Here is a 21,903-nt window from a genome sequence, read left to right on the forward strand (position 1 = left end):
AATAAGGTTTGATCAAATTATATACCAACATCCTGGCGTTGGTTTTTAAATGTAGCCAAGAAGCATTAGTATCAGCCATAGGTGTAAGGTGCAGCAGCTCCTTTCCCTTTTTGTCCGTATTTTATTTCTCCCTTTTCTGAGTGTTAGCACTCCTCCTTGTAAGACCCATGTGACCTTCCTGTGAATCAGCAGGAAGCACACATGGCATACATGGCAAGTACCTCCTAATTTTCCCATTCTACCTGCAGGAGAAATGGTGAGTAGTAAGACCTTGTTCACATTTGTGTTGCTTGGTGGCCATTTTGTCCGCTGGCGGCGCCAGCTGGGTTTGGGGGGGCCCTTGGGGCTTGGTCCTGTGACAGTGGGGTTGCAGTGACATCCTGTGGCCTCCCTTCCCTGCTTGCGCTCGCTTTGCGGGGTTAGCGGTCGCTGACTGACACAGTGTTGAGTTAGTGTAGGGACTCATGTGAACCAGGGGACCTGCACGTGGTAAATGAGGCAATAAGGTTTGATCAAATTATATACCAACATCCTGGCGTTGGTTTTTAAATGTAGCCGAGAGGCATTAGTGTCAGCCATAGGTGTGAGGTGCAGCAGCTCCATTCTCTTTTTGTCCGTATGATGGGTATTGTAGTTTTGCAACAGCTATAGGGATGAAGGATCCCCATCCCGGATATAAAGCAAGAGCAAATAAAAGCATTATTTCTAGTTTCTGACTGTACACTCACCGGCCACTTTATTAGGCACACCTGTCCAACTGCACGTTACCACTTAATTTCTAATCAGCCAATCACATGGCGGCAACTCAGTGCATTTAGGCATGTAGACATGGTCAAGACAATCTCCTGCAGTTCAAACCGAGCATCAGTATGGGGAAGAAAGGTGATTTGAGTGCCTTTGAAAGTGGCATGGTTGTTGGTGCCAAAAGGGCTGGTCTGAGTATTTCAGAAACTGCTGATCTACTGGGATTTTCACGCACAACCATCTCTAGGGTTTACAGAGAATGGTCTGAAAAAGAAAAAACATCCAGTGAGCGGCAGTTCTTTAGGCGGAAATGCCTTGTTGATGCCATAGGTCAGAGGAGAATGGGCAGACTGGTTCGAGCTGATAGAAAGGCAACAGTGACTCAAATAGCCAACCGTTACAACCAAGGTAGGCAGAAGAGCATCTCTGAACACACAGTACGTCGAACTTTGAGGCAGATGGGCTACAGCAATAGAAGACCACACCGGGTGCCACTCCTTTCAGCTAAGAACAGGAAACTGAGGCTACAATTTGCACAAGCTCATCGAAATTGGACAGTAGAAGATTGGAAAAACGTTGCCTGGTCTGATGAGTCTCGATTTCTGCTGAGACATTCGGATGGTAGGGTCAGAATTTGGCGTCAACAACATGAAAGCATGGATCCATCCTGCCTTGTATCAACGGTTCAGGCTGGTGGTGGTGGAGTCATGGTGTGGGGAATATTTTCTTGGCACTCTTTGGGCCCCTTGGTACCAATTGAGCATCGTTGCAACACCACAGCCTACCTGAGTATTGTTGCTGACCATGTCCATCCCTTTATGACCACAACATCTGATGGCTACTTTCAGCAGGATAATGCGCCATGTCATAAAGTTAGAATCATCTCAGGCTGGTTTCTTGAACATGACAATGAGTTCACTGTACTCAAATGGCCTCCCCAGTCACCAGATCTCAATCCAATAGAGCATCTTTGGGATGTGGTGGAACGGGAGATTCGCATCATGGATGTGCAGCCGACAAATCTGCGGCAACTGTGTGATGCCATCATGTCAATATGGACCAAAATCTCAGAGGAATGCTTCCAGCACCTTGTTGAATCTATGCCACGAAGAATTGAGGCAGTTCTGAAGGCAAAAGGGGGTCCAACCCGTTACTAGCATGGCGTACCTAATAAAGTGGCCGGTGAGTGTATATTGGCAGCTGCTGCTGCATAGTCAGGGATAGCAGGGGGTCCAATCAGGTTACAATATCTGTTAAAGTATATTGTCCCCTTTAACAACATTAAACACAATGCTAAGTAAGGTTACTTTCCGTCTTTTCGAGTGATACTGTAATAATACTGGATTTGGCCATTTGCTTGAATCCCTCCTATTTAACCCTTTAGATGCTGCCGTCAATAGAAACTGTAGCATTTAACTGAACCCACACTGCAGTACATTAGGGGGATTAACCCCTTGCCTCCGCAGCCTGTTTTGTCCTTAATGACCAGGCTCATTTTTCAGAATCTGACCTGTCTCACTTTATGCGCTTATAGCTCAGTGATGCTTTAATGTATGCTAGCGATTCTGAGATAGTTTTTTCGTCACATATGGCACTTTATATTAGTGGCAAAATTTGGTCACTACTTTGTGTGTTTTTTGTGAAAAATATCAAAATATCATGAAAAATTTGGAAATTTTGCATTTTATGAACTTCTGAAATTCTCTGCTTCTAAAACAGTCATAGCACATAAATTAGTTACTAAATCACATTACCAATATGTCCTCTTTATTCTGGCATAATTTGGGAAACATATTTTACTTTTTTAGGGTGTTATGGGGCTTAGAAATTAATTAGCAAATTATCACATTTTGTGAAAGTTTCCAGAACTGATTTTTTTAGGGACCAGTTCTTTTTTTAAATGGATTTAGAAGTCTGGTATCCTGAAAACCCCCATAAGTGACCCCATTTAGGAAAATAGACACCTTAAAGAATTAATCTAGGGTTATAATGAGCATTTTAACCCTACAGGGGCTGGAGGAAAGTATTCACAATTAGGCCGTAAAAAAAAAAATCAAAAATGAAAATTTTCAATTAATATATACGTTTAGATTAAAGTTTCTCATTTTCAAAAGGAACATGAGGAAAAAAAGCATGCCAAAATCTGTAACGCAGGTTCTCCTGAATACAATGGTACCCCATATGTGGGCGTAAACCACTGTATGGGCACACAGCCGGGCTCAGAAGGGAAGGAGCGCCAATTAGCTTTTTTTAATGCAGATTTTGCTGAAGAAGTTTCTGAGCGCCAGGTGCGTTTGCAGAGCCCCTGTAGTGTCCGCAGAACAGAATCCCCCCAAAAGTCACCCCATTTTCGAAAGTACACCCCTCAAAGAATTCATCTTTGGGTAGGATGAGCATTTTGAACCCACAGGTATTAGAGTAAGTATTCTAAATTAGACAGTAAAAATGAAAAACACGAATTTTTCCAATAATATGTTCGTTTAGTTTGAAATTTCTCAATTTCACGAGGAACAAGAGAAAAAAAGTACTGCAAAATTTGTAACGCAGGTTCTCCTGAATACAACGGTACCCCATATGTGGGCATAAACCACTGTATGGGCACACAGCAGGGCTCAGAAGAAAAGGAGCGCCAATTAGCTTTTTTAATGCAGATTTTGCTGAAGAAGTTTCCGAGCGCCAGGTGCGTTTGCCCCTGTAGTGTCCGCAGAAGAGAACCCCCCCAAAAGTCACCCCATTTTGGAAGGTGCTCCCTTCAAAGAATTCATCTTGGGGTGTGGTGACCATTTTGACCCCACAGGTATTAGAGGAAAGTATTTAAAATTAGACAGTAAAAATGAAAAACTCGAATTTTTCCAATAATATGTTCCTTTAGTTTGAAATTTCTCAATTTCACTAGGAACAGGGGAGAAGCTGCATGCCTAAATCTGTAACGCAGGTTCTCCTGAGTAGAACGGTACCCCATATGTGGGTATAAACCACTGTATGGGCACACAGCGGGGCTCAGAAGGGAAGGAGCACCAATTAGCATTTTCAGTGCAGATTTTTCCGAAGAAGTTTCTGAGCGCCAGGTGCGTTTGCAGCGCCCCTGTAGTGTCAGCAGAATAGAACCCCCCCAAAAGTCACCCCATTTAGGGAAGTACACCCCTCAAAGAACTCATCTTGGGGTGCAGTGAGCGGTTTGACCCCACAGGTATTAGAGGAAAGTATTCAAAATAAGACAGTAAAAATGAAAAACTCAAATTTTTCCAATAATATGTTCGTTTAGTTTAAAATTTCTCAATTTCACGAGGAATGTGAGAAAAAAACGTACCCCAAAATCTGTAACACAGCTTCTTCTGAGTAAAACGGTACCCCATACGTGGGCATAAACCACTGTATGGGCACACAGCAGGGCTCAGAAGGAAGGGAGCGCCAATTTGCTGGAGCAAAACCGCAGCTAGTAATAGTTATTAGAATAGCGCAGTTATTAAAATGCAATAAAAAAAATGAGATTACAGGTAATGTGGGGTGGTTACGGGCAACCTGGGGTGGTTACAGACCATCTGGGGTGGTAACGGGCAACGTGGGGTGGTTACGGATAAACTGAAGCGCTTATAGGTAATCTGGGATGGGTACCTGTAATTTGGGGTGGTTACAGGCAATCTGGCATGGTCACTGGCAATTTGGGGTGGTCGGAGGCAACGTGCGGTGGTCGGGGGCAACCTGCGGTGGTCGGGGGCAATCTGGGGGGAATTACGTGTGATTAGGGGCAACCTGGGGGGGTTACAGACAATCTGGGGTGGTTACGGATAAACTGAAGTGCTTATAGGTAATCAGGGGTGGGTACATGTAATTTTGGGTGGTAACGGCAATCTGGAGGGGGTTAGAGGCAACGTGCGGTGGTCACATGCAATCTGGGGGGTTACCGGCAATTCGGGGTGGTTAGGGGCAACGTGCGGTGGTTAGGGGCAACGTGCGGTGGTTAGGGGCAACGTGCGGTGGTTAGGGGCAACGTGCGGTGGTTAGGGGCAACGTGCGGTGGTTAGGGGCAACGTGCGGTGGTTAGGGGCAACGTGCGGTGGTTAGGGGCAACGTGCGGTGGTTAGGGGCAACGTGCGGTGGTTAGGGGCAACGTGCGGTGGTTAGGGGCAACGTGCGGTGGTTAGGGGCAACGTGCGGTGGTTAGGGGCAACGTGCGGTGGTTAGGGGCAACGTGCGGTGGTTAGGGGCAACGTGCGGTGGTTAGGGGCAACGTGCGGTGGTTAGGGGCAACGTGCGGTGGTTAGGGGCAACCAGTGGCGGTCTTTGGCACCAAGCACCCCAAGCGATCGCTTGGGGCCCCCAACATCCAGGGGGGCCCCCACGCCCCGCTCTCGTGCTCAAGACCGCTGGACAGGCTCCAGCTCGCTGCTGCCATCTGAACTGTTACTATGAGCACTTGTAATGAGCGCTCATAGTTACATGTAGCAGCACTGACAGGGCGGGAGATATTGGCTCCCTTCCTGTCAGTCACTCTTGTGGTCGCAGGAAGGGTTTTCCCTGCGGTCACAAGTGACAGCTTTGTCCTTGTGGTATTGGCGCTCCAGTGACATCACTGGAACATCGGCGCCAGGACAAGGGGAGTGCGGCCTCCTGTTGTTATCGCAGGGAAAACCCTTCCTGCGGCCACAAGAGTGAAGAGAAGAGGAGACGCCCGGACCCAGGTGAGTATAAGTGTTTGTTTTATTGTGTTATATACTATATGGGAGGGGGAGCACACAGGGGTCTGTTAAACTGGGGGAGCGCACATCGGGGGTCTATATAAATGGGGGGAGCACATAGGGGGGCTATATAACAGGGGGAGCACACAGGGGGGCTATAGACTACTGGGGCTTCACAGAGAGGTCTATATACTACTGGGGGCAGCACACAGGGGGCCTATATACTACTTGGGGCAGCAGAATGGGGTCTATATACAACTTGGAGAGCACACAGGAGGTCTATATACTACTGGGGGAGCACACAGGGGTCTATATACTACTGGTGGGGCACACAGGGGGTCTATATACTACTGGGGGAACATACAGGGGGTCTATATACTACTTGTGAGGCACACAGGTGGTCTATATATAACTGGGGGAGCACACAGGGGTCTGTATACTACTGGGGCAGCACACAAGGGGTCTATATAATACTGGTGGGGCACACAGGGGGTCTATATACTACTGGGGGAACCACACAGGGGGTTTATATACTACTGGAGGAGCACACAGGGGTCTATATCCAAGTGGGGGAGCACACAGGAGGTCTTTATCCAAGTGGGGGAGCACACAGGGGGGCCAAATACCACTGAGGGAGCACACACGGGGGCTATATACTAGTGGGGGAGCAAACAAGGGGTATATACAACTGGGGGCAGCACACAGGGGGTCTATATACAACTGGGGGCAGCACACAGGGGGTCTATATACAACTGGGGCAGCACACAGGAGGTCTATATACTTCTGGGGGAGCACATAGGAGGTCTATATACTCCTGGGGGAGCACACGAGGGGCTATATATAACTGGGGGAACCCACAGGGGTCTATATACTACTGGGGGAAGCAAACAAGGGGTATATACTACTGGGGGCAGGACACAAGGGGTATATACTATTGGGGGCAGCACAGAAGGAGTATATATTACTGGCGGTAGCGCACAAGGGGTATATACTACTGGGGGCAACACAAAGCGGTCTATTGTTTAGGAACGCGTGTCGAGGGGGGGGGCCCCAGACATAACTTCGCTTGGGGCCCCAGAAATGCCAAGACCGCCCCTGGAGGCAACGTGCGGTGGTTAGAGGCAACGTGCGGTGGTCACATGCAATCTGGGGGGTTACGGGCAATCAGGGCTGATTATAGACCATCTGGAGGGGGTCACTGGCAATTCGGGGTGGTTACGGGCAACGTGCGGTGGTCATGGGCAATGTGCGGTGGTCATGGGCAACGTGCGGTGATTACGTGCGATCTGGCGTGATTACGGGCAACCTGGGGCGGATATGGGCAACCTGCGGTGGTTACGGGCAACCTGGGGGGGTTAGGGGTAATTTGGGAGTAAACTGCAATTAATACTATAATAAAAAGTGTTGTTTTTTTTTGTTTTTTTTGTATGTTTTTCACTTTTTGTACTTTATACATTCATTTTCACTATATTACTATGATTATGATATTTTCTATCACAGTAATCATAGTTCAGTGACAGAGACCAAACTGGAGCGTATGCGCACTTCAGAATCAGCCTGGACGCCGAGGAGGACGGAGCTCCAGGATCAGGTAACCTATATGGGGAAGGGGGGGTGACTTGGGGGGGGGCGACACTATCACTTTTTATCCCGTCACCAATGATTTATGGTGACAGGGGATAAAAAGTGCTTTTTTGCCCTGGGAACAGGCGATCAGCGGTATATAGTATATACCGCTGATCGCATGCTCCGGGACCACACGGGGGGGTCCCCGATCACTGCCCCATGCTCTCCGCTACCTCCGGTGGTGGAGAGCATGGGGCTTTGATCATTTATTCATTTCCATCCCTGCGAACAAACGGTAATAGCGGCGATCCGCCGGTATCGGAGGACGAGGGGAGGGGGCCGGAGGATACACTGTTAGTGGCGGTGGGGGGAGGCAACGTTCTGCAGCCTCCCCCCGCCGCCCGATCGGCGGGAGGACACGGAATCTCCCCATAGACGCTGCGGTCGCATTGACCGTGGCGTTTATGGGGTTAACTACCCAGGGGGAGCGCGGCTCCCCTCCGGGCAGAGGCAGCAGGAGGAGGCTGTGTGACATAGCCTCCTCTTGCTGCTCGATCTTAGATAGGGTCAGCGGGGGGAGGCAGGGAAGCCATGACGTCCAGGGACGTCATGATGCGTTCTGCCACTGCTTTTCATGACGTCCCTGGACCAGTGGCGTAGCTATAGGGGTCGCCATTGCGACCGGGCCCCTACGCTAGGGGGGCCCGCACGGCCCCCCATGCCACTAGTGAAACTGACACTTTAAGCATCCCGAGAAGCTGCGGCCGCGCAGCTTCTCGGGATGCACAGATCGCTTTTTTTTTTTTTTTTCAAACTTTTATTTTATTTTCCAAAATTTTCCAAATAACATTTGAGCGGATCATATTAGCAATAAAGATATGAGGCAAACCCCCATGCACAGCTTAGTTGAAAACAACAAGTATATCGCGTTCTTCCTATCAAGGACAAACTCTAACCTTAACAGCAAAACCCCCCCCTTTATTCCCTTCCCCCCTCCACCCACGCACCCTACCAAAACTCCCCCCCTTCCCCCCACTCGCAGGAATAAGGTCACACATACTCCACTCCAGAGCTGCTAGCAGATTAGTCTCGGATTTTGAGGGCCCCCAACGTACCTGCAATATCTGCCTTGAGGTACCATGTAGTGTTGCGAAAAGGAAATACCACTTTCCTAATCTCAGCTGGATCTAAGAAGGTAGTTATAAACGTCTGCCACTTTTTGAAAAATGATTTCGCCTTCTGTTCCCTGGCTGGCTCAGCGTCCAATTGATCCATGAGCAAATAGCGCTTCATCTGAGCAAGAACAAACTCCCTCGAGGGTATCTCCCCCGTAAGCCACTTTGCCAAAAGGCAGCGTTTAGCTACTAAAATCCAGATATGAAGGAGGTGAGTAATCGTAACCCCCGGAGGAGGGATGTGCAGAGCCATCAAATGAGGGGTAATTGGGCAGGTCACATGAAGCTTGCCCTGCAGCCAGTCCACCAGAGACTTCCAGAAAGATTGCACATCAGGACAGGAATACAGGCCATGCTCCAGATCAGTACCGGCCTCCCCACATTTTGGGCAGGCTATAATCCTGTCCGGATGGGACGGAGTCCTGGGAAAAGTAAATCCATACGTTGCATGGTGCATTATTCGAAATTGAGACTCGCGCCATTGCTCAGAGATAATAATGGACCTGATCAGATTCCAGCCTTTAAGGGCAGCAGCTACTAAGTCTTCCATAGGCCACTTATTTTCCCAGTATCTCAGTAGGGAGGACGCCGTCCCTTCAGTGGTAAAATCTCTAAGAGTCATGTACAAGGCAGATAAGGAATGCAGGGGCGTAGAAATCGTAACAAAGGTAGAGATGGGATTGGCCGATAATTCCATAGTGAGATTCCTTAGGCGAGAGGTAAGGAAACTATAGACCTGATTGTAGGCCAGAAAATGGCCATGGCTTAGGTCATATTTTGCCTGCATCTCTGAAAAGGAGAGGTATCGCCTTTCAGTGTTGCATATCAGGTCTGATACTCGCATGATCCCCTTAGCCCTCCACGAAACAAAAAGTGGGTTATTGCGACCCTGTGGGAACGCTGGATGGTGCCATAAGTCAAGGAATGCGCTTACTTGCCAGGGTAGCCCCAAAAGAGTGCGACAAATCTGCCAGGCTTTTATAGAATCCCGGAAAACTAGATTAAAGGGGTATTCCAGGGAAAATCTATAAATTAGCAATGGAAAGGGTTAACCAAGGTTAACCCTTTCCTAATATACTTACCTGTCCGTTTTTGGCCCCCCAAGGAGATCTCCGGTCCGGTCACGTGATGGTCCGGGCTGCAACTCGCGGATCCTCTTCTTCCGGTTCGGTGACGTCACCATAGCGGGCCGGCGTCGGCTCTCCTATTAGCAGCAGAGCACTAAACCCTGACTGGCTTGGTAGCGTGTAGCCAATCAGGGTTCAGTGCTCTGTGTCCCTGCTGTACCAAGTTAGCCGGGTGCTGATGTCCCCGGCCCCCCTCCTTCATGTATAATCACCCCGATCTCTCCCCCGGCCCTCTGTATAATTACCCCGATCTCTCCCCCGGCCCTCCTCCTTCCTGTGTATACAGTCCTATTCAAAGATCGCTCAGCCCCCGGTGTAACTGCTGGCTGCGCTGGCCCCGATCTCCGCACCTGTACTCAGCTGACGCTGTGTAAGTGAGTGCAGGAGAGATTTCTTCCTTGCTTCGTACACAGCGCCTGTCAGCTGAGTACAGGTGCGGAGATCGGGGCCAGCGCAGGCAGCAGTTACACCGGGGGCTGAGCGATCTTTGAATAGGACTGTATACACAGGAAGGAGGGGGGCCGGGGGAGAGATCGGGGTAATTATACAGAGGGCCGGGGGAGAGATCGGGGTAATTATACAGAGGGCCGGGGGAGAGATCGGGGTAATTATACAGAGGGCCGGGGGAGAGATCGGGGTGATAATACATGAAGGAGGGGGGCCGGGGGAGAGATCGGGGTAATTATACAGAGGGCCGGGGGAGAGATCGGGGTGATAATACATGAAGGAGGGGGGGCCGGGGGAGAGATCGGGGTAATTATACAGAGGGCCGGGGGAGAGATCGGGGTGATAATACATGAAGGAGGGGGGCCGGGGACATCAGCACCCGGCTAACTTGGTACAGCAGGGACACAGAGCACTGAACCCTGATTGGCTACACGCTACCAAGCCAGTCAGGGTTTAGTGCTCTGCTGCTAATAGGAGAGCCGACGCCGGCCCGCTATGGTGACGTCACCGAACCGGAAGAAGAGGATCCGCGAGTTGCAGCCCGGACCATCACGTGACCGGACCGGAGATCTCCTTGGGGGGCCAAAAACGGACAGGTAAGTATATTAGGAAAGGGTTAACCTTGGTTAACCCTTTCCATTGCTAATTTATGGATTTTCCCTGGAATACCCCTTTAAGCTTAATGTCCCGAGGTAGTTCACCATATTTCGTATGGAGGAGACTATTCAGAGACCAAGGGCGAGCTAGATGCGACTCCAAGGTATAGTTAGAATAATTACTAGAACCTCGTAGCCAGTCTAGGCCATGTCTCATGAGACAGGCCAAGTTATACAGGCGAACGTCGGGCAGGTTTAGTCCACCCTTATCTTTAGGTAGCATTAGCTTTTTATTAGCTATTCTAGGTCTCCTAGAGGACCATATGAATTTACGGATAGCCGTCGTGACAAGGGTGACATCCGTATGCTTCAGTAGAAGCGGAATGGTCTGTAACGGATAGAGTAATTTAGCGAACCCCATCATCTTAACTAGGGCCACCCTGGCAAATAGCGAGAGAGGCAAAGTGGACCATCGCTGGAGGTCCGAACGGATCTTTTGTATTATGGGGGGGAAATTAAGCGAGTATAGGGAACTAGACGTAGTACCAACCCGTACGCCTAAATAAGTGATACAATGTCTAGTGGACCTTATAGGGAGGGTCGAAGCAGGACCAGAGTTGATGGAGCTACCAGACGACAAATCTAGAAGATTGCTCTTTTCCACGTTGACCTTGAACCCCGACTGCAATCCAAAATCTGTCAGATATTGAAAGACTGTTGTCAAGTCTCTATTCGAGTCGTTAAGGAAGACTAGCAGGTCATCCGCGAAAAGAGCAATACGTATCTCGGACGGTCCCACCTTCACCCCCTCAATGTCCACCGCTCTCTGTAACTTTCGGGACAATGGCTCAATGGCCATGTTAAATAACAGGGGGGAGAGGGGACACCCTTGCCGCGTCCCCCGCTGTAACAGGAAGGCAGCGGAGAGAAACCCCGGAGTATGGATTCGGGCCACAGGGGCCGCATACAGGGATCTGATATAACTAAGGAAGGGCCCTGAGAAGCCCATCTCCGACAATACCCTCAACATCCACCCCCAGCTCACGCTATCAAAAGCTTTTTCGGCGTCAATGGAGAGCAGAGCTGGGGATGGATGCATATGGGGTCGCCTCGCCACCTCGTCCAACACCACCATGACCTTACGCACATTCATTACCGCTGAGCGGCCTCTAACAAATCCAACCTGGGTCGGGGAGATAAGGTCTGGCAAGATTAAGGCCAACCTATCAGCCATAATTTTGGACAGCAATTTAACGTCCAGGTTCATTAGAGAAATTGGACGATAAGAGGCTGGGGATTGTGGGTCTTTCCCAGGCTTCAGTAATAGCTTAATGTAGGCGGTGTTGGACGAGCTAGGCACAGGGGCTCCTTCCAAATAGGAAGAGAAGAGAGACAGCAATGCAGGGGAAATATCATCACATAGTATCTTATAAAAGTCCGCTGAGTAGCCATCAGGGCCTGGAGCTTTGTGGGACTTTAGCTTGGAGATGGCCTGTTTAAGTTCCTCAGCACCAATCGGGGAGTTAAGGATAGCAAGGTGATCATCTGACAGTGCCGGTAGGTCATGATCTCCCAGCCAATCCGGCACCTCCATACCAGTCTCAGGGCTAGGGGGAGAGTAGAGGGTTTCATAATAAGATTGAAGAATAGAGTTAATAGTCCGGGGATCTCTCTGTGGAAGACCGTTACTGTCCAAGAGTTGGGAAATGTTTTGTGTGGTGTATGGACTTTTGGCAAACCGCGCCAACAATCTGCCTGCCTTACTACCATGGCGAAACAATAGGGCGTCAAAGTATGATCTATGCAAATTATCCCTCCTCTCCATCCATTGTTCATAAGTTTGGCGGGCCTCTTGCCATATCTTTTTAGTTGCCGCTGATGGGGAAGACAGAAAGGCCGTGTAAGCACTACGTAATCGGGTACTGAACTGCTGTATCTGGCCTGAGATTTTCTTTTGTAGCGTTGCCCTATAGGCCATTATACGGCCACGCAGAACCGCCTTAGCCGTGTCCCAGTATAGTTGGGGTTGAGGAACATGTGTCACATTATCAACGGAGTATTCCAGCCACCAGGCTTTCAGTAAGGTTTTAAATTCGTCATCTTTGGCAAGACCTACAGGAAAACGCCACAAAAAAATCGCTGCCCCGAGGCAATTGTGTATGGAAGGTGCATACTAAGGGCGTATGGTCCGATATCACCATGTCTTCTATAGTGTGTTTGTCTAAGCGGGGGAGCAAAGCAGCTGACACCAGCACATAGTCGATACGGGACCACGAATCGTGTACCGGTGAGTAATACGAATACTCTCGGGTGTCAGGGTGAAGGTATCGCCATGTGTCTGTGAGATGGTTGGAGGTGCATAAAGATAATAGAGAAGTAGGTGTTAGGTGAGAGGATCGTGAGCCAGTACGGTCTTCCACAGTAGAGAGGACCTCATTAAAGTCCCCTGCCACTACTTTTAATGGTATCTGATCAGCTAGTAGGCGCTGAGAGAGGCTAGAATAAAAGGAGGTATTAGGGCCATTAGGGCCATACACATTATAAATCATAACGTCTTCCGTGGGAAGGCGAACATGCAGCACACATAACCTACCGGCATCATCACTAGAGGAATGTAGGACAGTTCCCTGGAATGCTTTATGAGTCAAGATGATCACCCCTGCTTTACGGTTCACTGCAGAGGAACCATATACCTCTCTAACCCATAGCTTCCGCAACCTGAAGAAGTCAGAGGCCTCCAGATGCGTCTCTTGCAGTAAAACCACGTCCGGACGCAACTTTTTCAGGTGGCGGAGAACCATTGACCTCTTTTGCGGAGAACGAAGGCCTTTAACGTTCCACGTCACTACTTGCAGCATGGTAAAAACTGGAGGAGACTATTACTGATGCCATGGCCGTATGGAGACCCCCTTCCTGCGAGTGCCCTCCCTAACCCCCCCCAAATAACCAAAACAAACCCCCCTCCTCCCCCCTCCCAACAAGAAAAAATGACAGGCATCCTTGAGTGCACACCGTGCCAACTACTATCAAGGAAGCATTGTCTCCTGACTTCGCTTTTTTCCATGCAGCAGGACATGAAAAACATCAAGGAACAAACAGTTAACTTTAGGCGACCTGGACCCCGGTCCCTTATGAGAATATAGCTGTATGAGAAAATGTCGCTGCCTATGGAGGCTTCTGCACTTAGACATCCGGTCAGAAGCAAAGTATAAACTAGGATCCCTTGCCTCGAGATAGCTCCCAGTCCGTTTCTCAGACAGACTTCAGAGTTCTCCTTCTGTGCAACATGGGCTCCGTACTGCTGGATCTCTTATATGGAAGGTAGAGAAGAACGCCGGAGTCGTTGCTCCCTCGGAGGGCTAAACCAGTCCGCATCTTGCCGACGAGGCGAGTTGTTGTCCCCCCAGGAGGCCGGGGATTTCCTGGAGCTGTGCGCCCGTTCCGAGGCCGGTCTCTGCGTAGTATCCCTGAGTAGTGAAGACAGCCCCTCTTTGGCATCTTCTGGAGACTGGTAAGTGGAGAATGATCCGTCTGGATGAAAGATGCGTAGGGTAGCTGGGTGTAGAAGAGCGAAGCGAACCTGCTTCTGATATAGCAAGGAGCAAATGGGCGAGAACATCTTACGTTTCCGCGTTGTCTCAGCCGAGTAGTCTCCAAACATTAAGAGTTTGTGATCCTTGTAGAATAAGCCGCTTTTCAGGCGGCGAAAGGCCCGCAGCAACTCTGTCTTGTCAGCATAGTCTAGGTATCGGACAATCACCTGTCTCGGGCGTGTGCGGTGTTGTAAGGCAGGGTGGGAGTTATCGCGAGCCGCCGGACGGAGGTCCGGCCCCAAGCGGTGCGCCCTCTCAACTTTGCATCCATTTTCCATATTTAACAGTTCGGGGAGCACTGTTTCACAAAAGTGTTTTAAGTCTTTCTGAGGAACCGTCTCCGGTACTCCTATTACCCTCAGATTGTTCCGCCGGGAACGGTCCTCCAAATCTTGTATTTTCTCCCATAGTTTGCGTGTCTCTTGGGCCAGCATACCTTGTGGAGCTGTGATGCCATCTATCTGGTCCTCCATGTTGTGCACGCGAGTCTCCATCTCATCAATGCGCTCGCCCTGTTGTTTCACCTCTGCCTGGAGCTGGTGGAATTGATATGCTATGGTAGTCGCCAGTGTTTCTTGTAGCTCTGGGGCTAGACGTTTGGCCACTTCGACCGCCAGCTTGGCATAGTCCACATGCAGAGGGGTCACCTCGTCTCCGCTGGCAGCTAACTCATTAGAGGGTCGGGCGGGAGAGACGGATCCCGGAGCTGCGTCACAGCGAGCCTCCGCCATGACAGTCTCCTCAGGCTGTGCCAGATTCCTCAGAGAGCCGCGGGTTTTCGGGCCAGTGGATCGGAGAAAGCGGTCCATTACAGTCACCGGGACGTGCAGGGCTCTAACCGTCAGCAACTGGGCCGTGGTGCGGGTAGGAGCAGCAAGTAAGTGGAATCGGGAACCGGAGCCGCGGTCTAACACGTCCTCACTGCATGGCGCCGGAACCGGAAGTCGCACAGATCGCTTTGATGTTCCGCCCGCACAGTGAGGGGCGGAACATTAAAGCGATCAGAATACAGGAGCAGGACCTGTCAGCGTCCTCCTCCTGTATTCTCTCCCATAGGCTGCCGGCACTTCATACCAGCAGCCTATGGGAGGCCGGGCCGTGACCTCTCCGGCAGGCGTGATCATGTGACGTCATCACGTCTGCCGGAAGTCCCGTCCCTGCGGCTCGCAAGATGGAGCCCGAAGAGGAGGAGGAGGAGAGCTGCTGCCTGCAGCCACAGCGCAGATTAGGTGAGTAGGATGTTTGTTTTTTTAGGGGCACCTCTGGGGGCATTATTAGTATATGGGGGCACCTCTGGGGGCATTATTAGTTCTTGGGGGGCACCTCTGGGGGCATTATTATTGTATGGGGGCCACCTCTGGGGGCATTATTAGCATATGGGGGCACCTCTGGGGGCATTATTAGCTCATGGGGGCACCTCTGGGGGCACTATTAGCTCATGGGGGCATCATTATTGTATGGGGGCACCTCTGGGGGCATTATTAGTATATGGGGGCACCTTTGGGGGCATTATTATTGTATAGGGGAACCTCTGGGGGCATTATTAGTTCATGGGGGCACCTCTAGGGGCATTATTATTGTATGGGGGTACCTCTGGGGCATTATTAACTCATGGGGGCACCTCTGGGGGCATTATTAATTCATAGGGGGCAACTCTGGGGGCACTATTAGCTCATGGGGGCACCTCTGGGGGCATTATTTGTGTATGGGGGCACCTCTGGGGGCATTATTAGTTCATGGGGGCACCTCTGGGGGCATTATTAGTATATGGGGGCACCTCTGGGGGCATTATTAGTATATGGGGGCACCTCTGGGGGCATTATTAGTTCATGGGGGCACCTCTGGGGGCATTATTAGTTCATGGGGGCACCTCTGGGGGCATTATTAGCTCATTGGAGCCACCTCTGGGGGCATTATTAGCTCATGGGGGCACCTCTGGGGGCATTATTAGTTGATGGGGGCACCTCTGGGGGCATTATTAGTTGATGGGGGCACCTCTGGGGGCATTATTAGTATATGGGGGCACCTCTGGGGGCATTATTAGTTCATGGGGGCACCTCTGGGGGCATTATTAGCTCATGAGGGCACCTCTGGGGGCATTATTATTGTATGGGGGCACCTCTGGGGGCATTATTAGCTCATGAGGGCACCTCTGGGGGCATTATTAGTATATGGGGGCCACCTCTGCGGGCATTATTAGTTCATGGGGGCAGAGCAGGGAATCCTACATACAGGGGGCATCCCACATTCCTACTCGCTTTACTGCACATTACACCACACAGCGCAGTTACTATGGGAGCCGACAGGAGGGAGGAAGGGAAGGAAGTTGCTAGAAATGTGCGGAGCCTAAATTGTTTGTCTCGCAGGTTCTAAGGGGATGAAACGTATCTGGAAAGAATCATCATGGAGGCAGTGGCGTAGCTATAGGGGTCGCAGCAGTCGCCATGGCGACCGGGCCCCTAGCTACAGGGGGCCCGCTGGCCCCCATCACCACTTCCTGTCACTCTGCAGTACTTCCGAATCAGCTGTGATAATGTCAGCTGGTTGGGAAGAACTGCAGTGAGCTGCTCTATTCTCCTATTCAGGCTCGGACCGGTGTGGGCCCTTCCCCCTTCCTCCTCCAGGCCGGCTGCTGCAGACTCCTGTCACCTGGTCACTTACTGCTTCTATAGTGTGAGCTGGAGTTTCAGCTTATTGTATAGAGGCAGGGAGAGACCAGGTGTGTGAGCAGGGAGTGTGCAGCATGTAGTGTAGGGATGCCATCAGGGAAATATTGCTGTTACTGCTGTCAGGGGCCTGGGGACCTGCTGCTGCCTCACATACTGATATGTGGCTAAAAGAACGGCTCCTTGCAAAACAGCCGAGGCCGTTCTGTGTATGGAACTAAAATCATGGCCCCTCCCCCCCTGCACTCTCTGTGGACTCTCTGCAGCAGCTCTGGGCACTGCTGTCCTCCTGCCAGCCACCCAGGGCCCCCCCCCCCCACGAAGTAAATAATCCCTTAAGTATAAGACACAGGCAGCAGGCCCCCTTCTCTCTCCTGACTCTCCCCCTGCTATGGTGTTAGCCTCCTGCTGCTGTGTATACACTGGTATACAGCTCTGCAGTCGGTGCAGTATAGGAGGGGAGGGCCTGCAGGCTGTAAGGTCCAGACTAGGAGCAGAGAAAATGGAGCTGGATGGAGACTTTACAAATGGACCCCCAGCTTCAAGTAAGTTTGTGTATTTGTGTCTCTGTCACCTGTGTGTGTTTGTGCATGTCATGTGTTTATCTGTGAGTGTGTGAGTACTATAGATGTGAACATATTATACTTAGATGTAATCTGCATGTGTTTTTAGCTGTGTTATGTTTGTGTATATATGTCGTGCAGCATCTTTGGGTCCCCCGCTGAACGCTTCTGCTACCACTTGCAAGACGGAGTCATCTCTGCAGTGACCGCCTGCTTAGCCGACCACTGACTGAAGTGCGGCATTAATGTAGCCAGTGATCGGCTGAGTAGGCGGTCACTGCTGAGATGAGTCCGTCTTGCAAGTGGCAGCAGGAGTGGGGACTGGGACCTCGAGAATGCTACAGGAGGACCTGGGGAGAGCGCAAGGAAGTAGTAGGCGACTTTTTACTATGTTCTATATAAGGGCAGCAATATATTAAAATCTTTTGAGGGGCGGAGTACCCCTTTTTTATTTTCTTATACTGAGTGGGCACTGTTTAGAGCAGAGATGGGGAACCTTCGTCCCTCCAGCTACATCCCATCATGCCTGGACAGTCAAAGCTTTCCCTGGTATAGAGGAATAGGGCCCCTCTATTGTTTGAGGTACTATATGGGGCCAATATCTGGGAACTATCTATAGTAAGGTGTTACATATGGGGATTCAACTACTGTGTGGGGAACTATTATGGGGGTAATTACTGTGTGGAGACCCTTTAAGTTTAAAGGAAACCTGTCAGCCCGGCTAAGGTGGCGAAGCTGGTTTCTCCTGGTGTCCTGCTGGTAGCTCATGATCGGAGTTGTAGTTTTGCAGTCTCTGTTTCTCCATGTTGCAGAACTACAATCCCCATCATACCCTGCTGGCAGTTAATGATGGGAGTTGTAGTTTTCAAGCTGGAGACTCAAAAATTGTGAAGCAATGATTAGGGAATGACACAAATTATAGCGGACAGTGGCACAGTGCATGAGGGGGCCAGTGACAATTGATTAGGACACAGTGGCACATCAGGGGGCGTCACCTTAGAGTAAATTAATGCATCTGATCAGGTGGGATTGGGGGGGGCAATCTAAAATTTCGCACCAGGGCCCATCAGCCTTTAGCTACGCCCCTGCATGGAGGACTGGGCCGGATGGAGAGGAAAAGGGAACGTGACGCCTCAGATCAAAGAAGACATCACCGGTGAGTCACTGTATGACGGTTTTCTTATTTTGTAGAACATCATTTAGTAGGGGTGCCCCGAGGTGGAAAAGGTTGGGAAGCACTGCGCTAATCTGTCCCGCTGCGCCCGCTGGCACATGCTGTCATCTGATTGGGCCTCTTACCTAATCAGATGACAGCAAGTACCAGCGCCCCCTCCTCCAGACATCTGCCTTGGCGGCCCAAGCTGTGTCCTATGGCCGTATCTTTACCGCGTTGAGCTCCAGCTTGTACTGCATCTACATTATCTGTACTCAGAGATATCACTGCGTTATCTGTGGTGTTACATAGGACTGCAGATGACTACTACATTATCTGTACTCAGAGAGATATCACTGTTATCTGTGGTGTTACATAGGACTGAAGGTGACTACTACATTATCTGTTCTCAGAGGGATATCACTGTTATCTGTGGTGTTACATAGGACTGCAGGTGATATCAGGTGACTTCTCCAGGTTGCAGAAGTTCAAACTTCATCGTGCCCTGCTGACAGTTTATAATGGGAGTTGTAGTTGTGCAGCATGTGGCTCTTCAGGTTGCAGCACTACAACCCCCATCGTTTCCAACTGGCAGTTCATGATGAGAGTTGTAGTTTTTCAGCTGTAGAGTCAAAGATTGGAATACAATGATTAGACAATGACACAGTACAGTCCATTAATTATAGGGGGCAGTAGTGCAGTACATGAGGTGGAGGCAGTGACAGGGCATTAGAACATGGTAGAGTAATTGAATATAACGTTAGATAGGACTTTGCCTGATCGGGGGGAGATGGGGGGGCCCCAAGCTAAAATTTTGCACCAGGGCCCATCAGCCTTTAGCTACGCCCCTGCCCTGGATGTCATATTGGGGGAAGGGGTTAAACTTATAGTGCAAAATAAAAAAACAGATGCTGCTTCTACTCTTTTATCTGGTGTGTGCAGTATAGGCAGCATTATCCATTCTTTATATTATCTAGAGGCCTTATTACACACAGCGATTATCGGCCGTATTTGGCAACGGTCAGCCGACATGAACCATGTAGGCTGATCGTTGTTTTTCAACATGTTGAAAGACAAACGACGTGAAGAGCAACAATGTGCTGCTATCCACCTGTGTAATAATAGTGGCGTGATGGACCGCCGCTATCTCCTATAGGACCCCCTACTGCAGCTCCCCATGGCTCCCCTGCACTTACCTGCTAGCTGTCGGCACGGAGCAAGCGTGCACTGACCTGACAGGTTGGCTCTCACTCGCTTCCGGAGATTGTCCCGTGTTATAGGGGTTTAATTCACAGGCGTCAAACTCCAGCTATTGCAGACCTACATTTCCCATCATGCCTAGAGAGCAGAAGATTTGGCTGTTCAGGCAAAATAGGAATTGTTATAGAATAGTTCTGCACAAGCTGGAGGACCACTAGTTTGACGCCCACATGCTAATTAATTATGAGTCCCATCTGGTTTTGGCTACAGAGCTACAATGCAAATGAGAAGAACAGCACTGTGTAAGAGCACCCTAAAAAGTTGAAGAGTACTGTGTGGGGGCTGAGTATTCTTATAAAACAGCAATGAACACAGTGTACAAATTTGTCATTTCATGGTACAACCCTCAGGACTCACAGGTTTGTGTAAGCGGCCGGCAATGTACAAGGTTCTCCAGTGCAGTAAGTCATTGATGAGGGTATCGGTGCTCACAACGCCGTACTTTATCACCTGGAAGAGAGACAGCTATGTCACATACATGTTGTAGAATAGGAAAGAGGTGCAACATGGCTTACATATCAATGTAAAAAGAATTATATGCATAAACTACAACAATGCTAAAAATAAAATTATTATTTATTACTCAATTCATGAATACAGATGCCCCATTACAAACATGAGGGTGAAAGAGCACAGAGAACACTATAATAATAACAGACAAAACTGCACACAGATGTCAATAATAATTCCTTTGTTTATATAGCACCAACATATTCTGCAGCGCTGTATAGAGCTTTACGTTCCTGTCCCCATTAGGGCTCACAATCTAAATTCACCTACCCGTATGTGTGGATCAAGAAGTACACTGATAACTAAAGCGGTCCCGGCCTGTGATTGGCTGAGCGCTAAGTCAGCTGACCGGCCATTCGGAAGATATAGCGCGCGGGACGCGGGGATGAAGACAGCGCAGAGAAGAAGACCTGCAGGTAATGTATGATGCTGCGCTTCTGAAATCGTTGGTCGCCCGCCGCGTACCGATATTCAACCGTAGCGATGCGCGGTGGGGGAACGATGATTTTAGGTCTGGCCCTAAATGAACGATCAGCCGATGACACGATCATCGGCTGATCGTTCTCTCTATTTCACCGAACGACAATCGGCCGAATCGGGCCAAATGGGGTCGATTCGGCCGATTATCGTTACTGTGGAATAGGGCCCTATAACATATTAGTGATGTCACGATACCAGAATTTTGAATTCGATACCGGTACCAGCTTTTTAATTTCTATACTCGATACCAGTTCGATACCTTTTTAAAGTTTGAAAAAATGCTCAGACTGCGGCTATGATGCTGGGAGTTGTTATGCACAAGGGGGTATGCTGGGAGTTGTGTTGGGAGGTTGCTGCAGAACTGCAACTCCCAGCATATCTCCTTGTGCACTACAACTCCCATCATACCTCCTTGTGTACTACAACTCCCTGCACAACGAGGTATGCTGGAAGTTGTAGTGCAAAAGAAGTTATGTTGGGAGTTGTGTTGGGAGGCTACTGCGGCAGAACTGCAACTACCAGCATACCTTTTTTTGTGCTACAACTCCCAGCATACCTCCTTGTGCACAAGAATGTATACTGGGAGTTGTAGTGCACACGAAGGTATGTTGGGAGTTGTTGTTATATTGGAAGGCTGCTGCTGCACATCTGCAACTCCCATCATTCCGTCTTGTGCACTACAACTCCCAACATACCTTCTTGTGCACTACAACTCCCAGCATACCCCCTTGTGCACAAGAAGGTATGCTGGGAGTTGTAGTGCAAAAGAAGGTATGATGGGAGTTGTTGTGTTGTGCTACTGCTGTAGAACTGCAACTCCCAGCATACCTTCTTGTGCACTACAACTCCCAGCATACCTTCTTGTGCACTACAACTCCCAGCATACCTCCTTGTGTCCCCCGACAGTTAAACGATTGCTGTGTGTCGGCTATTTGAATTTGGCGCCGCTAGGGGGCAGAATGTGCGCGCCGCTGAGGAGATGACAGGTGTGAGCAGGGGCAGCACACAGAGAACATGGCCGGCGCTCAGATAGCCACCGGCTGTGTTCTCTGCGCTATACTTTGTTAAACTACGCTATTATGCAGCTTAACAAAGTATCCATAGCAGGAAATCCTGTAGCAGGAAAACTGTACCAGCACAGATAGATATCGCTAGCACAGCTGCATGCCATGCTAGAGATACTGAGCTTTTATCTTGTGGCACACAGAGAGTCAAAGATGGGTCAAAATTTATTAGGAGGCTTGAGCCTCTTAAAGGGGTAATAAGGGGTAACATGGCACAAGTCCTGGTCCAAGCACAGATACATATCGCTAGCACTGCTGCATACCACGCTGGAGATGCTGA

General features: G+C 49.8%; 1 protein-coding gene across 3 annotated transcripts in view; it reads right to left on the minus strand.

Annotated features, from left to right (window-relative positions):
- Nucleotides 1-21,903, minus strand: part of TAMM41 (TAM41 mitochondrial translocator assembly and maintenance homolog) — a 46,369-nt gene that overhangs the window by 22,143 nt on the left and 2,323 nt on the right. For all 3 annotated transcript variants that reach the window (XM_069968823.1, XM_069968824.1, XM_069968825.1), the window contains one exon: nt 19,927-20,019. In XM_069968823.1, coding sequence (XP_069824924.1) covers nt 19,927-20,019 — 93 coding nt within the window. The remainder of the gene's footprint in view (nt 1-19,926; nt 20,020-21,903) is intronic.

The sequence above is a fragment of the Dendropsophus ebraccatus genome, chromosome 4 (assembly GCF_027789765.1).
Source record: "Dendropsophus ebraccatus isolate aDenEbr1 chromosome 4, aDenEbr1.pat, whole genome shotgun sequence".
Classification (NCBI taxonomy): Eukaryota; Metazoa; Chordata; class Amphibia; order Anura; family Hylidae; genus Dendropsophus; species Dendropsophus ebraccatus.